Raw genomic sequence first — 21762 nt, forward strand, 5'->3', positions numbered from 1 at the left:
AAATATATAATTTTTATATATTTATAATATATAATATAATTATAATTGAAGTCAGATTAAGAGGGGTTGCGTGAGACAGTAATTGTAATTTTTCGGTTAGAATAAAAAGGTCGAGGAAGAATAATTATACATTTATAATTGCTTATATACAATTGTAAATGGTATGACAATTTATAATATACAATTATAAATGTGTCATTATTTTTCTCGATTTTTCAATTTTTTATTCCAACAGAAATTCAATCATCTATCACTCTATTCTATTTTTTCACAACTTTGTTAATAACTTCTATGACTTCAAATAATTTAAACTACTTTCTAAAGCCTCGATAAAAATATTGAAATTTACTCTGTAATTCTAAGAATTTTTGTTAATTTTTCATTTTTCGAAGCCTGAGGGTAGATCAACCCCTCTCTTTAAATTTTTCTTAATTGTACACTGTTTTATCTCGTCTCTGTAAATGCGCGCATGTCAATTTGTTCGTTATAATTAACGAAACGAAATTCTCCGAGATGGTTTCAGAGAGCGTGAATTATTATTCATAAATGAGTTGCACTCCCTTCGCAGCGTACAATACCTGCGTAACAACCGGTCGGCGTTAATATACTGTTGTGATCAGCGCACATTGTGCACTTGTGGCCGCGTATATCCGGTTTGCACATGCAGACGCCCAACATCTGCTCGCAGTCCTCCCTGACGGAGCCGAACAGCGAACAGCCGCACGCTGAAGCAACAGACAACAAGCTTTAATGAAGTTTGTTTAATAAAAAATTGGATCACATGAGACAAAGTCATATTCAGTATTTTTCTAATCAAATTTTTTATTTTGTTCGCCTTCAATTTTCGATAATTTTATAATGGATTTTAGTAGTGAATCGAATTCTAACAAATTAATTTAATTTTAAAAAATTTATTCACCTTACCAAAAACAGTGAATTAAAATTAAAAAAATTTATTAACCTTACCAAACGGTGAATTAAATTTTAAAGATTATATTTGTTTTACAAAAGAGTGAATTTAATTAGAAAAAAAAGGAACGACGAATTTCATTTCTAAACGAAAAAAGAAAAAAGCATTTTGACTTCGATCTGCACGATATAAAACCTCGATAAAAACGCACAATACAACAAACAATTTAACAATCTATAACAAAGAAAAACAGTGTTAAATCCTTCGAATAAGTCCGTTACACATGTACATATAATACAGTCACGTGTTAAGCTGGTATATTTAAGTATGTTTAAGCTGCGCGTAAGGCGCATGTTTCCGAGTTGCACAGAAGTTCTTACGTATGCATCCTTGATTGCCCTCGCTGATCTTGAGCAGCCCCCAATAGCCCGGCATGCAGCTGTTGCATTTCAGGCCGCCGACGCCGGGTTTGCACTCGCATTGGCCGGTCTCCGGGTTGCAGGTGTCGGATACGCTGCCCAACCTGTTGCAGTTGCACAAACTTGGGCAACCGGCGCCGTTCGGTCCGCGCGCGGCCGTCTTCCCGTCCGGGCAGCAACCGTGCCACGAGTCCGAGCATTTCACCACTTGGGTTTCTTGAGCTGGGGCCCAGAATTAACGTTTACGTTTCTATATTATTATTATATTGATATCAGTCTATTAGCTTAGCATTCTAATATCTAAAAGCATCTCATTATCTTCAAAGCATTAAACGTATTATTACTATTATATTATTATTATTATTATTATTATTATTATTATTATTATTATATATTTATATTATTATTTTATATATACTACATGATATTATAGTTATATTAACATCGATCTATTAGCTCATCGTTCTAATGATTAAAAACGTGTCGATTTGCCGAATTATTAGATGCGAGAACTTTGGCGTCACTCTGTTGATTTATCATCTCGATCATCGAGCCGCTCGCTAAATTGTCATAATTACGGCACGGCCGGGTCGCTTCGACCGGTTTAAATGTAACATGAACGAGAAACGGAATCAAACGTGGCGCGCCTGATTAATATCAACATGTTTATGGATATACAGTGGAACAGGTGTTATTGGTACCCCGCGAACGACCGCGCAAAATTCAATTTACATATAAGCAGTTTGCGTACGATCGATCCCGCAAGAAAATTTATGTTTTATCGCGGCGCATGATGGACCGATTAAATGATTATGCAATAACGTGCGGAATTTTCCGCGAGCCGTGTTTTTCGGGATACTCCATTGTTATACGTGTTATACGTGGAATATACATAGAGAGATTTATGCGTAAATAATATGCAAGATTCGGAGGGAAAAACAAAGTCATAGATTTCTAGATATAGATTTGAAGATTTTGGATAGATTTTCTGGATTTAGATCTTTGCATTTGGATTTTTTGATTTTTCATAGATTTATAGATTTAGTTTTCTAGATTTAGATCTTTAGATTTAGATTTCTACATTTAGATCTCCAGATTTAGGTCTCCAGATTTGGACTTTTAAATTTTAGATGGATCTCTAGATTTAAATGTTTAGATTTAGATTTTTAAATTTGGACTTTTAAATTTTAGATGGATCTCTAGATTTAGATTTTTAGATTTAGATCTTTAGATTTAGATTTCTCGATTTAGATTTCTAGATTTAGATTTCTACATTTAGATCTCCAGATTCAGATCTTTAGATTTTTAGATCCTCAATTAATTTTGTTTTTCTTCAACCTTTTGAAAACGTAGAGTTATAAATGAAACAATTCAGTGGAAACCGACCTTTTCTGCAGCATCGAGCGATTCGCGTGGTTTGGTGGCAGTAGCTGTTACTTGGGCAGTCTCTTCGTTCCGGTCCGTTTCCGCAATCGTATTCTTTACCTTCTTCGTCCGCAATCGGGGGGTCGCCATTACAGGGCTTCACTTCCATGCCTGTATCAGAAGATGGAAGTTTTTCAAATGTACTTTATACGTTTCACGCGCATCTACAATCTACGCTATTAATGATCTAGAATAAATATTTATTGAGCGATCTAAAATAAATATTTAAAAATGTCAAATGAAGGTCCGAGTATCTAAAATGAATATCTGAATATTTGAAATAAATATTTAAATAGCTGAATATCAAAAATAGACATCTAAATACTTGAAATAAAATCTAGAAGTCTCAAATAAATATCTAAATATCTAAAATAAATATTTAGATATCTGAATATCAAAAATAAGTATCTAAATACTTGAAATAAAATCTAAAAGTCTGAAATAAATATCTAAATATCCAAAATAAATATTTAAATATCCAAATACCAAAAGATAAGCATAAAAACACCTAAAACAATCTGAAAAATTCTAAAATAACCAAACCACCATCTAAAATAAATACAACAAAGGAGGATCGGGTGAAAAAGCCCAGAAAGCATCGCAACAGCACGCTCGCGGTAAGGGGTGAGCCACTCATGAAGCCATTAGCCGAGGACGCGGACCGCCGGTACGGGAGAGTGGTGGGTGGGACACGGTATGAAACAATTAAGCCGGTTTGAAAGTAAGTTCGCCACGGTCGAAGCAATTAGGCGGAGTGCGAGAATCGACGGTAAGTTTGGCGCGGCGGCGAACCTTGGCAAAGGTCGAGGGGTCTAGGTCTTAGATCCTGCTGCCTTTGGCAAGCCTCCATCTTCATGGCGCACAGGGACGGGTAGATCCTTAGGTCGCTGCCGCAGACCGGTCGCATGTTTTCGGGCGAGATCGAGGCGCAGTCGAACTTGCAGCTGCACCTGGGATAGTTGTCCGGGCCAAGCTCGCAGGTAGCGTCGAAGTCGCAGTTGATGTTCTTGCAGTCCTCGCGGCCCTGCGTGTTCGTCACGTCGACCGCGGTGGTTGCCAATCGAATCACCGCCGGCGTCGACATCGTCGCTGTTAAGGAAACGGTAACGGGAACGGTGGAGCGGTTAGCATTTGTTAGTTAAGCTTCGTTGGTTTGCTATGGGGTGGTTCTAAGTTATTATTTGACAAATTTCTTTGAATTTTTATATTAGCTTGTGTCAGGTTAAGCACAAGTTTGTAAGATGGTTCAGTCGTTCACCTTCACCAAATTATTGTTCAACCCTTTGCGGTCGTTTTAAATTTATTTATAGGCGGTAAGCTAGTCGGAATTAATTTTCATTGAATATTATTACATGATATAAAATATCGAGAAGGGAAACATAATTTATTAATTCTTTAATCTAAAAATTAATCTGAAAATTAATTCTTCAATGTAAAAATAAAAAAGGCAAATAAATAGCTTCGATGACTGAAACTGCGACCTCAAAGGGTTAATTCCCCAGTATAGCATCGAGTCAGTCTTAGTAGCAGAATATTTTGTTAGAGAATTTTCAGCTGTTATTTTTCTATGAAATATCGACGTCGCGGCGAAACTTTCGCCACGAGTTTATCGTAAGACAGTCGTAGGTGGATCACGGAAGGTGGTTGTTCGTTGTAAAACGTTGTAGTAAACGTACTCAGTGCTGCCACAGCAAATCGGTCGCCGCAGTCGCCGTAAAATATCACGTGCAAGACCGGCAATTTCGGATCCCTGCCGCAGGCCGCCTTCTGCAGCTCGCACTCCGAGGGGTAGTTCTTCCCGTCGCTGCCGCACACCGGCTTCTCGGTGGTCTCCGGGCATTCTTCCGGGCACACGCACACGCCCGCCATGCAGTGCGCCCCGTATTCGCACTCGACGCGGGCGCACAGCTCTGAAAAAGAATACCGTTTTGTCCCTTTGTTACCGTCGCCGGGATACAATACGGTCGAATCAGCCCGTCGTCGGAATTCTCTGTTGCGCAAATACTAACCCCCTCCCTCTAGCGAGAAAATATTCGAACGCTTCTTTAAAATGCCGTTTCGGAGGACTGTGATTGAATTATCCGGTGGCTTTTTTTCAGTGGTAAAGAATTTTAGAAGATTTTCTTCTGTTTGAATTTATTTGTAATAGGGGGTTGGTAATACCCTTGCAGGAAAATGTACGCGTTTTTAAAATGCAATGTTTCTTTGGAAGACTGTACTTAAATGATTTCGAGTCTCTTTTTAATGTTAAAGAATGTTCGAGAATGTTAATTTTCTTCTGGAAATTTATTAACAACGATGTATTGATTAACGTGGCTATTAAATAAGAGTTAGTGTAAGGGGTTCGTTGAGCTATTGAGCTTTGATATAATAGCATATAATATTGTACTTTATAAAAATAGTATATCAGGTACTATAATATACCAAAATGACATAAAAGGTGCTATAACATACTAGCACATGATATAAAAATGCAAACTAAATAGCACAAAAAATAGTATACAATATCAAGTTGACATAAATTAAATGACTGTTTTATTCTGCAAAATCATCGAGAAACAGTGTATCTTAACAGCGAGTATCGTCGAGAATCATTGAAAGTAAGAATTCATAAAGGACCCCGGCTGGCTCGTGTATAGTTTAGACGCATCGATGCATAGTTTAGACGACTTACCGCAATCTCCTATGTAGCTGACGGAGATCTGGGTCTGAGATTTACATGAGGCCACCTTCATTGAACATTCATTGGCGTAGGTTTTCCCGTCTGAGCCGCATACCTTCTCCGCTTCCGCCGGTTCTTTCCCCTGCAGCAAAACAGGGAGCCGCGGGATTAATGCCTCGAGAAACGTTTAAATAAACATACGACTAAACGTACGACCGCCGCATCTCGTGAACGTTAAACAATAATTCTACGAGCGTGAAACAATAATTCCCCAAACATGGAACAATAATTCTCTGAACATGGAACAATAATTCTCTAAACATGGAACAATAATTCTGCTAACAACAATTTTACAAATATAGATCCCGCCTTTTTATTGTTTATCGAAACGAAAGAATTCCCAAATCATTTTTGTAGCGCTCCTCATCGCCTTGATTTTATTCAACCCTTTCGCGACATATTTTTTTTCGAAAAACAAACAACGCGATGTTTGCGATCGGAGCGTTCGCGTAAAAGAAAACAAGTGGAAAAACGGGGAGCGTCACGCGTTTCGCACTTGTTGCGCAGCCGGTCACGTCCGCGCTTGGACCCCCGTCGCTCCGACGTACACACACGGCTGCCGCCCGCGCCCGGCCCGGCCGAGAAAATAATACGGGCGGAAGAGGGCGAAACTTAATTAGCCCGGCCGCGATACACGGCTCCCGGGTCTTTGTTTGCTTATTACACGCGTTTCACGCACGCGTTCGCAGCGCGCGAAGCGCCGTTCCGGCCGCGAGCGTTCTCGCTGGCCGTGTAACGAGGCAGCCGCGCGTCCGCTCGCGCGAACCCGCGCGTTTCGCCAATATTCCCTGTAACGACCAGAGATCCCCCCGGTCGAATGTAATTGGAATTCGAGGCTGAGCTATTTGCGGCCTCGCTGTCTCGCCGAATTGAAGATAACGGGCTCTGTGCTGCAGCGCTAAAGCGCGCTTCGATCGGCTGTACATACAGGCCCGAGCAAACGCTGTTCGCCACTCTATTAATTATTTTTCGGGAAGCAACCCTTTAATTGCTTATGAGGCTCGGAAGTGCTGTTAACCTAACTTCGTATCTGAATTTAATAAATAATTCGCTCGACAATTTGAATTGTTTCAGTATGAAAATGCATCCTAATTGTGTAACAAATATATACATAGTTGTTCCAATCGTTCAGCCAGTTTGGACAACAAATAAATCGGATCGAAAAAATCTGTTCGAAGTGAAAAGCGAAAGATAGTATCCGTAGCCGGGAGAAGTGATTGTAGCGAGGAATCGAAGAAGGAGCATCCCGCCGTGAGTAATTTTAATTACTTCTCACTCGGGTGGCTCGCGCGCGTCTTTTCTCTCCGCCCCGTAATTCCGAAGACAATTACGCCGGTCTATGGGGGTGGTCGAGGCGGGGGTGGCGGGGAGGAGGAAACTATAAGGGCGGCTGGGACGGTGCCGATATTCCTCGTTTGCAGTTCAAACAATGCCCCCCCTAAACCCCTCTGCCGACTCCTCTTTCTCACCGCGCGCGCCTCCGCGATTCGGTACTTTTCGATCCTCTCTCGTCTTTGCTCGGCGATCCCCTTCCCCCCTTTTGCTCGGCGATCCCCTTCCCCCCTTTTGCTCGGTGATCCCCTTCCCCCCTTTTGCTTGGAGATCCCTTCCCCCTTTGCTAGGGAATCCAGCCCCTTTCGCTCTGTTCCCTTGGAACGCTGACGCGTCAAATTCGCCGGAACATTGTGCGTCCATGCGAGAAAGATGTAATTTCGCGTTTAAGATGGGAACGCGAGCGACAACCGGCGATCTTATATACCGTGAATTACGCTGATGCATCGCAATCAGCCGGCAACATTTCCCGGGGCGACCCACCCTTCGTCCCTCCCTCCCTCTCTCCCTCTCTCTCTCTCTCTCTCTCTCTGTCTCTCTGCGAGCGCCTCGTTGTCGTCACGAGAGAGCGAACGGAGGCAATGTCAATCTGACTGCGCGCAAAGTGTAGATCTGTGGTCAGGCCGAAGTCGGCGGTAAATTGCGTTCCGCGGCGCTCGCGAAATGTCATGGCGGGCCTTGCGAACGTGGCTGGAGAAATTGCCGGGTCCATTATATCTCGACGCGTCGTGCCATTAATACTCGCGCGGCGCAACCAGCGACGAGAGTTTCGCCGAAAATCCCGTGGGCGGAAAAGGGGTGCGTCTATTCTTATAAACATTTGGTATAACAGATATGTTCGTCAATTTTAAGAAATATATAAGCTTAGATCAATTTAATATTATCCCCAGAACTACTCCGCAGGGTTGCATCAACCCCTTAACATTTTTAAATAATCTCTAAACGTCTAAATAAATACCAAAACCCCTGTCCATGGTACTTAATATTTTAAATTACGAAAATAATAAATATTTCCACCCCAACCCTTCACTGTCCCTTACACCAAAAAAAAAAATACAGAAAAGAATTCGTTCCAACGTTATCTTCTCCACGGTGCTTAATATATCAAATTTTAAAAATAATAAACAATATTCCCACCCTTACGAAGATTAAGGGTTATTATCATTTCTTTTAAAAACCAAAAAGAGATCGTCGCACGGTTAAAAATCGTCCCAGAGATTTCAGCGGATCGCTGTCTCGAACTTAGTCCGAACACGATCGTCGCTTCCGTCACCCTGACCAAGCAATTCCGCGGGATCCGGGCCAAGATGGCGGCTCACGGAATTGCGAAAGGGTTAATACCGCTAAGGGTCGGGTGGCACGGGGATCGTAGACGGTGTCGACGACGGTCGGTCTCGAGGAGCAGATCGTAGCCGAACAAGCGGCGTAGAGAGGACCGCGCGCGCGTCCCTTAATGTCGGTCCTTCCCCCCCCCCCCCCCCCCCTGGTGTGCATCCGGCAGAGACGATAGCACGTGCTGCCGCGGACGGTCGTTCCGGTTGATGGTTCCGCGTCGGCCTGTCCCATAACCGTCCTGTAACGTCCTCTCGTCGCCGTTGAATTTTGGATGGCTCCGAGGGCCGCGTCGCCTTGGCCACGTCCGACCACTTTTCCGTTCCTCCTTAGAAAAAGGAGCATGCACCGAGGAGGTGGAGGAGAGAGGGAGAGGAAGAGGAGACGGCAGTTACCCGAACGACCGGCAACGCGGCGACACCGACGGCCGCGACGACGTCTCTACGATTGGAGGATGGAGGACGACGACGGAGGGGGGGGGGGGGGGGGGCGGGGGGGGGGGGGGGGGGGGCGACGACGACGACGGCGAGGGGAATTGTTCGTGGTTTTGTCAGCAGGACGTTCCACGAATCCGTGAATTTCTGAAGCGGCGCGTGTCCCCAAGCCGGACTTCGACGAACTCTCCCCGCCTGGATAACGATATCTCCAGGACCTGGGGGTGGGGGTGGGGCCCCCTGACGTGCTCTCCATTCCCAACGAATATTTGTGCTCGGGGAAATTTTATTCCGACGGAACCCGGCGGAACCGTCGCGGATTACACGCGATAAGACCGCCCCCGGTTTCCTTTTTTTTTTCTTTCTCTTTTTCGCTCTTCCTCTTCTTATTTTCCTTCTTTAACTTCCGCCCGAGGAAGCTACGAATTTCCAGGCGCCCCTGGGACTCGTGGGGGTAGTTTCCCGCGTAGCGCCGTCTCCCTCTCTCTCTCTCTCTCGCTCTCGCTATAATCTGCCGGGTCTGAACGATGAGCCGCTATCTCTCGATTTTTAATGTTTTCCTTTCGACGATTGAGGATTCAGCGAGCCACGGGTCAGGTAAATATAATTTTCTGCGTTGGCTTGCTTCGGTATTGATGGCGGGGACTGTCGTGAATGGGGCTCGGATTGAATGGGGATGTTTTAGCATCTCGTAGTTTCACCTCTTATATTTTTTTTAGGCGAATATTACTGTAAAACGTGGGATAGAATGGGAAAAGAAAATTCTATCGATGAAGAAATTAATAATTATTTAATCTTATTGATAGTATAATTTTATTAAATTTAGTCCAATAAAATAGGGAGTGTCATCGATAAAGGAATTAATTTTATTTTTGTCGATAATATAATTTTGTTAAATTTAGTTCAATGATATAGGACGTTTTATGATCGATGGATAAAATAAAAATAGCTCGAATGGTTAATCTCTTATTAATTAGTAGGCATACATTCGTGTTTGACAGAGGCATCAATCAAAAAGCAAAGAAACGTTAAATAATGACTGTTAATTACGTTATAACGTCCAGCTCGATCTAATCTATGACCACTCCTTTTACTTAATCATTCTGATAGTACCCATGGCCATGTTTTACGGTGTACATATATATAGGGTGTATGGAAAATTAGAGAACATGATGTAGGACTGAAGTGTTTAATAAAAATTTGATTTATCGTAGGACAGAGTGGTGGAGAAATTTAATTCAGATAAATATAGCGAGCCTACTGATTTGCGAGAGCAAGTAGAAAAATAGCAGCACAGATTCTATATCCTATGTAAAGATAGTCCATTTACGATAAAACTAGGTGAAATGACATAACCTCGCACGAACGCTTTTCAACCCGGACTTATTTTTGCGTGAGCAATCACCCTGGTCTCGCCTTCCACCGCGATTTCGGATACACCGTGTATACGTACAGGGAGGGGGGAGGGGGGAGACAGCTCATCCATCATCGTATGAATATTTTACTTTAGTTTAGCTAACGACGACGGGAGGGTTTAACGCAAAGATTGGGCGTGAGAACGTGTAGACTGATATCTTTCATGATTCATTATGTTTGACGCTGGTAATTTCCCCTCTTACACACTTTCCAACGTAGATCGGTTATTCTTCGAAACAAGTATATCCTCCTGCGCGATGTTTTCTCTCTTCGAGTTCAAGGAACAAAAAGTTTCCCGGGTTGGGCTCGCTATCCTTTACCGTGGAATAAATTATGTTTCCGATTAATTTGCGATCGGACTGTCAATTGCCATAGGCAGGAGAGGGTTACGTTAATCATCCCTATCGCAAATATTTTTAATTAATATATATATAGAGTACACTGTAACATAGAGTCAACAAAAAAAATGGTATAATTTTTTAGAAATTGTTTCGAGCATTCAGAATTTTTCTGTAAATGTTAAAGGATTGTACGAAGACTGCGGTAATTTTTATTTTAATTTTACTATTACTTGGAGCAAAAGAACGTCTTGCAAATTCTTGTAAGGGTGCTCTGCGTCGGCTATCACAATCGGCCAATCTTCCCCTGCTGATGATACGTTTACTTTGATAAGTACATATTAGCTTAATTGCTTCAGTTCTATTCGAGGATTAATTCGATGAGAGTAATCGCGAGTCAGCGGAAAAATTAAGCCGATTTCACAGCTGAACAGCTTCGCGATCAAAGGTTTACTGTTATAATGCGATCAGTTGGCTATCATCACAGTTCCCTCCGGGGAAATCTCTTTTCGTCTCTGCGGACGCAGATATCGAAGTATATTATAGTGCATCTAGAAATTACGTAGCTAAATATATTAAGAACATTATTTCTATTTGCAATTGTTATTTCGTAGGTCTCTGATCGATTTGAAGAACAAAAATATTTGTAGTGTGTTTAGGGTGGTGAAATTAGGGGTGGTAAAATTGGGGATGGTAAAATTAAGGGTGGCGAAATTAAGGATGGTAAAATCAAGGATGGTGAAATTAAGAGTAGTAAAATTAAGGGTAGTAAAATTAAGGGTGGCCAAATTACAGGTAGTAAAATTAACGATTGAAATCAATGATTGAAATTTATGATAATTACAACTTTAAAAAATTTTTACCAACCCAATCAACACAGAAATCAGTACTGGAAAAATCAAACAACCCCGACATTATTAAAAAGAATCTGCAACAAGCCGAATTTTAACAAACAAACATAAATTGAATTTAAACGAAAAAACATTTTGCTATGGCAAACATTAAAATCGTTATGAAAAAGATCGAAGCAATTTCCGTGATATTTATAAAAAAAAAACTCCCGTCCGCAACACGTTCAATTTTAACAAACGAACAATAAACAGAACTTTGGATAAAAACATTCGGGTGCCTCCCACACGATAAATACGGACTAAATTACGCTTGAAAATAAACAAAAGCCAGAGTAATCGACAGCCGCTCTACTGTAATTGGCTCTGCAATTTCCTGCTATTTTAACGCGTTTAATACAAATTAATTCGCGATAAATATAATAGCGCGTGAATTTTTAATATCTTTATTTCGTATATTCTATATGTGCCGGTTCCATTAAATTTCGAAGTTACGAATAGGATTCTCGTTAATTAAATAAATCGAGTAAATCGAATCAGTTAAACGAATCAAATAAATGAAATAAATAGGATAAATCGAATAAATAGAACAAATAAAATTCCATTCAACTTGAACTTCAAATCAATCTTTAAAATTAATTTTTATTACAATATATTACGTAAAAGAATTCTGATGCCACCCCTATGATAAATATCAATTTCCTAGTTTCGCTTCGATTAATTAAATTGCTTTAACTATTTGGAGATTTTAGTGTTCGAATATATCATAGCGCAAGTATAAAGTTTAAAAATCGATTCCACCCCCCACGAAGGGGGTAAAACTTTCAACAAGCACAACAATCTGCTTACCGAACTCTCGCACTTGCTCGGACAGATGCACTTGGCCTCCCCGTTGCTGTCCGTCTCGCACTCGGCATAGTACTCGCACTTCTTGTTCTCGCATTCATCTGGAAGCAAACAAGAGAGCGATTAGCAATCGACGAGGCAGCTCGGGGTTAATCGGATATCGCCAGCCGCGGGGCTACGGCTCTCCCTCTCTCTCCCTCTCTCTCTCTCTCTCTCTCTCTCTCTCTCTCTCTCTCTCGCTCTCTCTGCGCAAGCGAGCGGATGTTCCGCAGCAGCGGCTCGGCTGCAGTTCCACCGAAACGGACGATCTATCTCCCCGGTAATTGGCCGCGAGGGCAAAAAGGCTGGGTCCGGCCATTCGTCATCCGCGGGAGCCGGCCTCTCGCACACCGTAGATGCCCGCGCGCGATACCTCCACCATCCCCCGACGTCGGCCCCCGCTAACTAACCCACCCTCGCCTTGCTCAATTGTTTCGGCCGGCGCGGACTTCTTCCGGTTCCGTGATCCGTGGCCCATCGACGCTCCACGGCCGCAAAACCCCCCCTGTGCAACCCTGTTGCAGCCGGCGGCCGGGCAGCGCCTTGCGCCCCGTTGTCGGCTCCTGGCCGCCGTTCAAACCGGTATTAATAAAGATTCTCTCTCCTCCCTTCTACTCCCGTCGCCATTTGCATAACTGCGTCCGTTTCGAGGGATATTATCTGGCTGGTTGGGTGCCGGCTGGGTGGCGCCGGTTAAATCCGGCAACAATGCGGAGACCGGGGGTGGCAGACGTACAGTCAGAGAGACAGAAAGAGATGGGGTTAGAGAACAATTGACCGGGTGACGGTGGAAAGAAGCGCGATATTTTTCATTGCGAGTTATAACGATGTTTATTGTTACGGATGAATGTTTATTGCCGTCGCGAACGTTAAAGTCTAGATTCTTTGTGCGAACTTTTTATGTAAATGTATTCGAGAGATTTATTATTTAAATTCACCATTATTTGGAGAACTTGAAGGGGTCGCGAGGATTGATTGATTGATTGTTGAGGAGAGGGATGTAGGGAGTAATTTTTATTTTTCATAAAGGATTGCGGTTCGGTGAGGAAGAAAGTGGGGATAGAGGGAGGATGAGTGGAGAAAGGATAAAATTAGAGCAAGAGAGAAAGAATAGTAGAGCACGATAGAGAAAAGATAGAGCAAGAAAGAATGAATAGTAGAAGCAGGAGGAAAAGTGGAGCAAGAAAGAGAAAAAATGAACAGAAAAAGACATTGTAAAAGAGCGAGAAAAAAATGGAGCAAGAAAAGACATTGTAAAAGAGCGAGAAAAAATGGAGCAAGAAAAAACATTGTAAAAGAGCGAGAAAAAAATGGAGCAAGAAAAAACATTGTAAAAGAGCGAGAAAAGATGGAGCAAGAAAAACAGAAAATATAGCAAGAAAAACAGAAAATATAGCAAGAAAAACAGAAAATATAGCAAGAAAAACAAAAACACAAATCGAATAAAATAGAGCGAAGGCATAAAAATTGCAACAAGATCGCAATCTCGTCCTTTAGAATCCATCGAGTTCCAAGAGAAAAAGGGCGTCAGCTTATTCGCTCCTCCCCGTCGCTAACGACGTGTCGATGATGCTACTAGAGCTCGAGGGTAACAAGCCTTCGCACAGAGCCGAGGATCGAAGACCTCCTGCGACGCGGAGGGTTGGTGGCACGAGAAGAGCGAAGGGTTGGTGGCACGAGAGGAGCGAAGGGTTGGTGGCACGCGAGGGGCGGCGGGCGGTTGGCTTCCAGGTTGCCGTGCTCGCGACAAGAGAATCCCGGGGTGCCTTGCGATCGGGGCTCGCAGAGCCGGCGAGTCCTAGGCTCTCCGTGTGGCCGCGCGCGCCGTGGATATCGTCGAGGAGCTGCGCCGGGATGCAGCCCGGCATGCATATGCAACGTGCATGCCGCGGGGTAACAACTCATACAATTTCACGGAGGAGAGAAGTCGCCTCGCCCCGGCGCGGTATATGCATGGAACCGAATCCCCGGCACGGCGGCTACGTTTCGAGAAGTTTCACGCGATTTTCAACCATGCAAATTATCTCTCGGGGCCCGGCCGACTATCCCGGATCCGATCTGGGTTTCTTTGCTAGATCTTGGTCGTGATAGAGCTGTGCTCCTCTTCGGGTATGCAGGTTGGATTCGGCTTGATTTTAACCGAGTAATCGCTTGGCGTTTATACGTCTCTTTTATGCTTTTATTAATCTTGTAATAAATTAAATTAAATATATATCACATGTCTACGTAATACATATTTAATATGTAATATTTATTTATTAATTTATTTATTGCTTTATAAGAACGTTTATAAATCCATATTAATTTAAAACATATATTTAATATATAATTAAATCTATGAGTTGATTTATTGGTTCTATATATTAAATTAAATTAAATCGTGTTGAATGAAATTAATTTAAATATATACTATAAATTATAATATATAATATTACATCGTATATATATTATAAATTAATACGAATTTATACGAATGTACTTATAAAACAGTTCTCTCATTACAAACGATTAATTAAATCGTCGATAATAATTATATAAAATATTATTTTCAAGTCGACTGATCCTTCGACGTATTTTATTATTTTCCGCCGACTATCATTACCTCGGCTAATTATTTATTCCTCGACGTCGATCATTTTTAATTCTCTCGCCGAGCACGGAACCGACGGCGTAAAACTACTAAACGGTGTTCTAAACAATGGACGGGCAACGCAACGAGCCATTAACGAGTTGCCGAGCATTCGTGTAACTTCGTAAGCCCGTCCACGTCGAACTTTTTTTCGACATTGTTTAATTGACAATCGATCGAATCCGACGCAATTTAATGCTGATAAACCGGTCGGACCAGTCCCGCCTCGCTACCTTTTTTTTCGCAAAAAAGAATTTACATCATAAAAATGCAAATCGATCCGACAACAAATTCTCAAGACACAAAGCTCCGTTATCGATCACCATGCAAATATTGTTACGGCGTTGTCAAAGGACCCCGCGGGGTTCGTTCCATGGAAATTGTTCACGGTGGACCGGGCACGAGTAAAAAATCGCGCCCCGCCCGTGTCCACGACGAATTTTGTCCGATAATTTATCGTCTTTGCCTGTTTCGATTCGTTAATAAAATTTCTTTAATTATTTACACTGACCGCTATTTTTTAATCGATACGCGGTCAACGAAATTCTCGGAGGAAAAATGACATAGGACTGGAAATATTCTATTTAATTGTGTTAACAATTGCTACACCGTGCCTTTCGATTCATAGAAATTATTACAGTAATTTAAAACCATACGGTTGAAAATTGCAAATATACCTTCAACTTTTACTCTCCCTTTTCTGTTGTTCAATTAATTGTTTTAACCTCTCATTCGTATTACAATTAGAAATCGAGCTTTAATTGCCTTTTAAAATTAATAATAGAATTAATTTAAAATTAATTATAAAATTTATAATTAATCTTTGCCAAGATTAAGCCGCTCAAATAAATATGTCCATTTAGTAAAGCACCTTCTCAACGTTCACAATTATAGAACAAAAGGAGTCGAAAATCCGTCGAGGGTAGTTTTCTTTCCAATTGTCGAAGAGGCGTCCGCGAAGTCGGCGGAACGCTTGGAAATAATTTGCGTTGGAAATGAACAATGTCGTGTGTCAGATGGCAGCCGGCAGCAGTCGCGAGATGCCACCGCACCCGCGGCAGCGTCGAGTTGCGCGTTTGTTTCGTGTCGGGTGCGCCTTATTCGTGACCGATTTCCACGCGGGGGTGTGTTGTGTCGAACGCTTCGAAGAAGAAAGAACGTGAGAACGGGGCAACTGTCTAAAACCCGGGGCTCCCGAAGTCGCCGCGTGTCGCCGCGACTCGCGGATTGGCTCCATATTCAATGACACGGGGAGTCGAAAGGGTTGACTCTGCTAAGTACCTATCAACTTATTCGACGGAGTCTCTCTCGGATTTCCACGGCGAGACTGGGAAAACATTTTCAGTGGAAACAAACAGCTAATGGCCGACATCTTCCGCGGGCAAAACAATTGAAAATTGTGTTAAGAAAAATATGATTGATATTTTTAAATTGTATGAAATGGTTTAAATTGTAGGTGTCGTAAAAACATCCCTTATAGATCCCCGCGTTCTCCTTCGGGAATAGAATTCGCCGTGAAATCACGTTCGCGCGATCCCAGTGGAGAATCGGCCGGCACCGTATAAGGTATAAACAGCGTGACCACTTTAAGCAGAGTTTTATTTTGAGGTTTCGAGTGACCCAGTTTCCACGCCGGTCTAAAGCCTCCCCCTACCGCGGAGTCGGGTCTGAAAAACTCGGTATCCTCTTCAAGATTACCGGCGCGAGCGGCGAAATAAAATTCAAGGTAAATTGTATAAAGAAGGATACAGAGAGGACACGGCCCGTCCTGGAAAACAAAGCGGAAGAGCTAAGAGAATAACAGAAAGAGTAAGAGAGAGATAGAGATAGAGAGAGATAGAGAGAGAAGTAAGCGGAATGAAAAGCAGCTCGGTAATCTCCGCAGTGCTCGCCGACTTATTTCGATTCGATTTTCAATGAAGCCATTTCCATTTCTGGTGTCGACGAACAATGTACAGTCTCCTAGGGAATTTATGATCCCCGACGAGAGATATCGAGCGCGCCGCGGAGACAGGGACCGCGCGCTCCGGAAAATACATATTTGTCCTGCGGGACACCCTATCCCCCTTGCGCCCGGCGTCTTCCACCGGATACATTTTTATTTCAATGAAGAGAACGAAGATTTACGAGGCAGGAACGGCTACGAATTGATTCATGGCGCCTCTCGCGGTTGCTTAGCAAATACGCGAAACAAATACGCGCGAGGGGAAACGGGAAATTCGTGGTATTTTTTGGAGCTGTAGTTTATGGGGTGGGAAATCTTTTTGCGAAGTATTTTATGTGAATTGTTGAAGGAATGATGTTATTGTTAACCCGTTTGTATTTCAGGCTATTGCAGTTATAGAAAGGTGGCATTTGTTTTAATCTGTACTGTTTTATTTATTTTTATCGTTACTTATTTATTTTATCGTTATTTTTTAAGTTCTTTTATTTAATGTATATGTGAAACGGAATTTTTAGGTGAAATTCGACTGTGATAGATTATTATTACACCCCCGGGTATTCGTTGTAAGCCCGGGGGAAAATTTTTTTGAAATATATGTTAATTGTAATTATAACAATTTTTTAGTACCGAAAAATCGGACGATAATTGAAAGGAATCCGTGGTCCGGATAGGGGATCGTTACTCACTGCAGAGTCCTTGGTAAAGCACGCGGATCTCGCGGCGATGTTGACAAGCCTCGAGGCGCAGCTTGCACTCGTTCCCGTAGCTGATGCCGTCGTCGCCGCAGACAGGTTGAAACTCTGCCGGACAGGTGGGACACTCGCAGATCGCGGTGCCGCCGGTCTCCGCGCAAATGGCGCCCCACTGGCAGATCTGCGGAGAAAGAAAACAACCCCTTCTCACTTTTCTTTATTGATTGCACCACCTATACTAGAACAACCTGTACAATACGGTAAACCATATAAAAATATATAAATAAATTTATCTGAAGATATGCATTAGATGTCACGACCAATTTCACATTATCATCTAATCTATGATATATAATTTTCTCTTTAATATATAATTTTTGACTATCATTAAATACAGATAAACGCAGCTAGGGGGTGAAAATCATCGCCTGGCCGTCTCGGAAAGTTCAACGGATAAAATAACGAGAGCAGACCTTCTCGGAGCAGGGTCCCCTGGATCCGCAGGTGCCGGTGTAGGCAACCTCGATGCTGGTCTTCGTCAAACAGGCCTGCCTCTTCAGCTCGCACAGGGACGTGTACGTTTTGCCGCCGCGCGCGCACACCGGTCTCATCACCGGCTCGCATTCCGGCCCGCACTCGCAGCTGGCTATCCCCTGCCGGTTGATCACGCACTGCTCGTACGGGCTGCACTTCGCCTCGTCGCACGGATTGATCCCTGCACAATGCAACACGGGGGGAGATTAAAAGTCTCTGTCGCACGTAAAAGGTTTTGTTCGCCGATCACGGAACAGAGTGGACGCCGAAACTTTCGACCGAGATCGAAAGTAAAGAAACGGCACCGAGGGAGGGTGGTTTCGCGCGCGATCCTCCACCCCTGCGAACTTTCCTCGTCGAATTGTTACGCGAATCTCGCGCCGCGTGCCAGCCAAGTTCGCGCGGGACCGTGCCCAAGGAAATCTGAAACTTCGGCTCGCCTCGTAGAAACCTTGCTCGATGGAAGCAGAAATCGGCTGCTCGCTCTTCCGGTATACGGAACACGAGGCTACTGGATTATGGTGTTTCGATGATTAATTCGTTTCTTTAACGTAGAACGCGGGTCCAACGAGAATTAGAGGCCAGTGTGACGTTAAAGGGTTTCGTTCGGGTTTCGATATTGTCTCTCGTTTTTTTTTTCTTTTGAGAATTAGTGGGAATTGAGTATAGTGTGATAAAGTAGTTTTTGATCATTTATACGGACGATTTAATGGCGATTTTTGCCTGATTTTTGCCCGGATAGGAATTTCAATTACCTGAGCTGCAGGCCCCGTTGTACACCTTCCTGAGCGACAATCTCGATCTGCAGGCTTCCTGCTTCAGGCTGCACTCGTTCGAGTACGTTTTACCGTCGCTGCCGCAGACCGGCGAGAACTCGAGGCCGCACTGCTCGCCGCAACGGCAGGCCGGTTGCCTCGAGTCGTCCAGCTGACAGATTTCCGGTTCCACGCACTCCACGTTTCCGCAGGGATCTGGAAAATGAAATTGCGGCTTCGAATAACGTTGAACAACAACTCGGATCACGTGTGTATTGTGTGCAGACGGAAACCGCGTATCGGGAGCGCGGGGGAGCACCGGTTGTAAATATTTTAAATGTTTGGTCAACGAATGCTCTGTCACTGTCTTCCCGCGGCCACCGCGATATTTATTTTATGAAATATACCGCGGACGAAATAATAGATATCCGGCTTTGAAAAAAATATCGGTGTTGTAATAATAAAAGCGACACAACGAGACGACCTGGAATAAATGAAATGGATCGCGAGATTGATACGATCGAGTGTCCGTACCTTGTTCCCCTATTGTACGAAAGCTCGATCTCAATGTTAAACAGTTCGCTTAAACAATATTTGTATATTTAATTAGAGGCTTCGATGAGCATCGCAGAATTTATTCAGATTTTTCTGCCATATTTTTAACTTGATATTGACATATTCTGGACACTTATTCGTACCAACTAATTTTTACTAAGATCCCAGTATTTATTATTTTATATTAATATTGGTATCTTATAGTTTATTCTATATTTTATTTTATATTTATATAATAGACAATCTACATTTATTTCTAGCAATATTTCCATTGACACTTTCTATAGCATGCTGTCTATATTATTAGAAAGATCACGTCTTTCTCGGACATGATTTAATGGAACTGTAACAGCGATATTTTATTTAACACCATATTTTATCATGATGATAGCAGTATAAATAGTCGTAATATATACAACGTACGTGTTGCAGGGCTGACTAAGAAGTTTGCCCGCCCTTATTATGTGCACTTCACTATAAAATTATAACAGGTGCGCGTAACGTCCGCATCAACATGTAATAGAGCACACATAACAGAATGATGGAAGTTTTTATGGGCTCGTAAAACGGACACACGCGTCGAGGTTCGGCTAACAACAATTTTTATTGTACACCAACATCGTCTTTCGTTGTTGCAAAACAAGTTTTCTATACTTCTTTAATTAATCAGCTTTAGAATTATAGTACAGTGCATGCTATTTCAAACATTTCAAGAAGACGATTTTGACCTACAATTTCTGCATTATTATTTCCTATTATTACAGCACAGCAATAGTCGACATAACCTTACTTCTACCCAAAAAGCATAAAGAACACTCTTCGATACCTACCAATTAAAAATAATTTCCCCATTTTCCCACAAAAATTCCACAAAATTAATATACTAAACCGAACCATAACCATCGCTAAAAATAAACTTTAATTTAATTCACCTCCAATCAATTCTTCTCGAAGACTTTAATTACTCGACCGGACAATTACAGTACAGGAAATCCAATCTCCGGAACGGAACGAGAAGATTTTGAGTTCGGAGGCGGTGTTCGGTCGGTGCCGGATTGATAAAGGCGGATAGAAAGAGTTGCCGTTGGTGAGAAGTGTACGCGGTCTCGCGAAGAGGGATGCGCCGGGTCGAAGCGAGCCAACCGGGGGGGTCCAAGGGGTTACCGTGGGCGCAGGTAGAGGAGCATGGCCGCGCCGAGATTAATCTTCGCCCTCTACCAAGGAAGGAAGTTGGATTCCGTTTCCTGTCCGTAGGCGGTAGGTTTCGACCTTATAGCGCGTGGCTGACGCGGCAAGTTCCCGGCGGGGAAGGGAAGGGAAGGGGGGTTAGGGAGAAGGGGATGGTGGCGGTGTTCCTCGGGGCTGGTTCGAGTTACAGACCAGTGGAGCGGCTAAACTCGACCCTTCCGCAGCCACCCCCGCCCCCCTCGTTTCTTCCTATTCCGGCCCGCCAGTTTAGTGGCTCGTCCAGAGTTGTAATCGAAGCCACCCCATCCGCCCCGTCGTTCGTCGTGTACAAATATTCCTGTACGATGTTCCCCGAGCAGTGTCTCGGCCATCATCCCTCAGCATTTCCCAATAAATTTAAAATCCGTAAAATATCCGCCGTCATAAAACATCCACGCTGCTCGCCGAAATGTACGCAGCGATCGTCAGTCTGCGGGCTAATTTCACGGAGCATTGGTTACACATAGGAGCGCCTCTGGTCTTCCGTGTCCTCGTCGGGCGGATAGGAACAACCCCCGTAGTATCGTCGCGCGGCCGTTATCCTCGAACAAGCTCGCGAGTGGTTCAGAACCCTGTCCAATGGCCGAGCATTTCACGGGAACGTTCGGCAACAAGCACGCGGGGCCCCATGGCGGAGGCTCGATCGCGTAGGATCCGTGGGTGACGCGGGGCGAAATGCAATTTCCAGGACTACGTCGGATGAGTTGATTCGTCCTATTTAAATTCCTGAAGGGGGAGGAGGAGGGCGGTGCGGTAATTTTTCAGCCTCTTATAATTCAATTGGGTATGGGAGGTTCGCGAGAGGGTCACTGCGCCGGGAACCAGGGGAGGGGCGGTATTAAAATAACATTGAATATAAAGTGGACGCGGGGGACGGGGTGTAGATGGAACAAAAGAGCGCGGGGGAGATAAAGGTGGGAAATGGAAAAAGATCGGGACAGGCCGGCGTCACTTGAAACCGTAAAACCCCTCGTAAATTGCCTTAAAGCCCTTTCGATCCGTGGACAGTGTGCGTCGAGTCCTCGATTCACACCCCCGTTCCGCCTCGCTCTCACCCCCCACCCCCGGGGCGATTTTCGTCGAACAAAAGCCATCCGGACGAGCGATAAAAGTGTGTTTAAAATTCCCGCGTCGCCGCCGGGCAATTGTTTTTAAGTCCGTCGCGTCGGCCCCACCCCCAACAGCCCGTTTCTCTTCCGCAGCACCACCCCCAAGCCTCTGTAGCTTGTGCTCCTTCAGTCCCGGTCCCGTCTAATCTTTCGAGTTACGCGAAACTTTCTACGTGGGCCCAGGCTACCGTGTCCCTTTTTTCTTTTCTCTTTTCTCGTCGCCCCTCTCTCTTGACGGTGTTCTACCACCCCTTT

The 21762-nt window shown here is 43.6% G+C and overlaps 1 protein-coding gene across 1 annotated transcript in view; it reads right to left on the reverse strand.

Moving 5' to 3' along the window:
- The window catches only part of LOC144477148 (agrin), a 78998-nt gene that overhangs the window by 23553 nt on the left and 33683 nt on the right, over nucleotides 1–21762 (reverse strand). The window contains exons 3-12 of the mRNA XM_078194635.1: nucleotides 18617–18832; nucleotides 17801–18042; nucleotides 17322–17508; nucleotides 12026–12123; nucleotides 5429–5558; nucleotides 4431–4664; nucleotides 3547–3843; nucleotides 2716–2865; nucleotides 1291–1551; nucleotides 579–725 (exon numbers count right to left, since the gene is read on the reverse strand). Of these exons, the coding sequence (XP_078050761.1) occupies nucleotides 579–725; nucleotides 1291–1551; nucleotides 2716–2865; nucleotides 3547–3843; nucleotides 4431–4664; nucleotides 5429–5558; nucleotides 12026–12123; nucleotides 17322–17508; nucleotides 17801–18042; nucleotides 18617–18832 (1962 nt within the window). The remainder of the gene's footprint in view (nucleotides 1–578; nucleotides 726–1290; nucleotides 1552–2715; nucleotides 2866–3546; nucleotides 3844–4430; nucleotides 4665–5428; nucleotides 5559–12025; nucleotides 12124–17321; nucleotides 17509–17800; nucleotides 18043–18616; nucleotides 18833–21762) is intronic.

This window comes from Augochlora pura, chromosome 11, assembly GCF_028453695.1.
Source record: "Augochlora pura isolate Apur16 chromosome 11, APUR_v2.2.1, whole genome shotgun sequence".
Lineage (NCBI taxonomy): Eukaryota > Metazoa > Arthropoda > Insecta > Hymenoptera > Halictidae > Augochlora > Augochlora pura.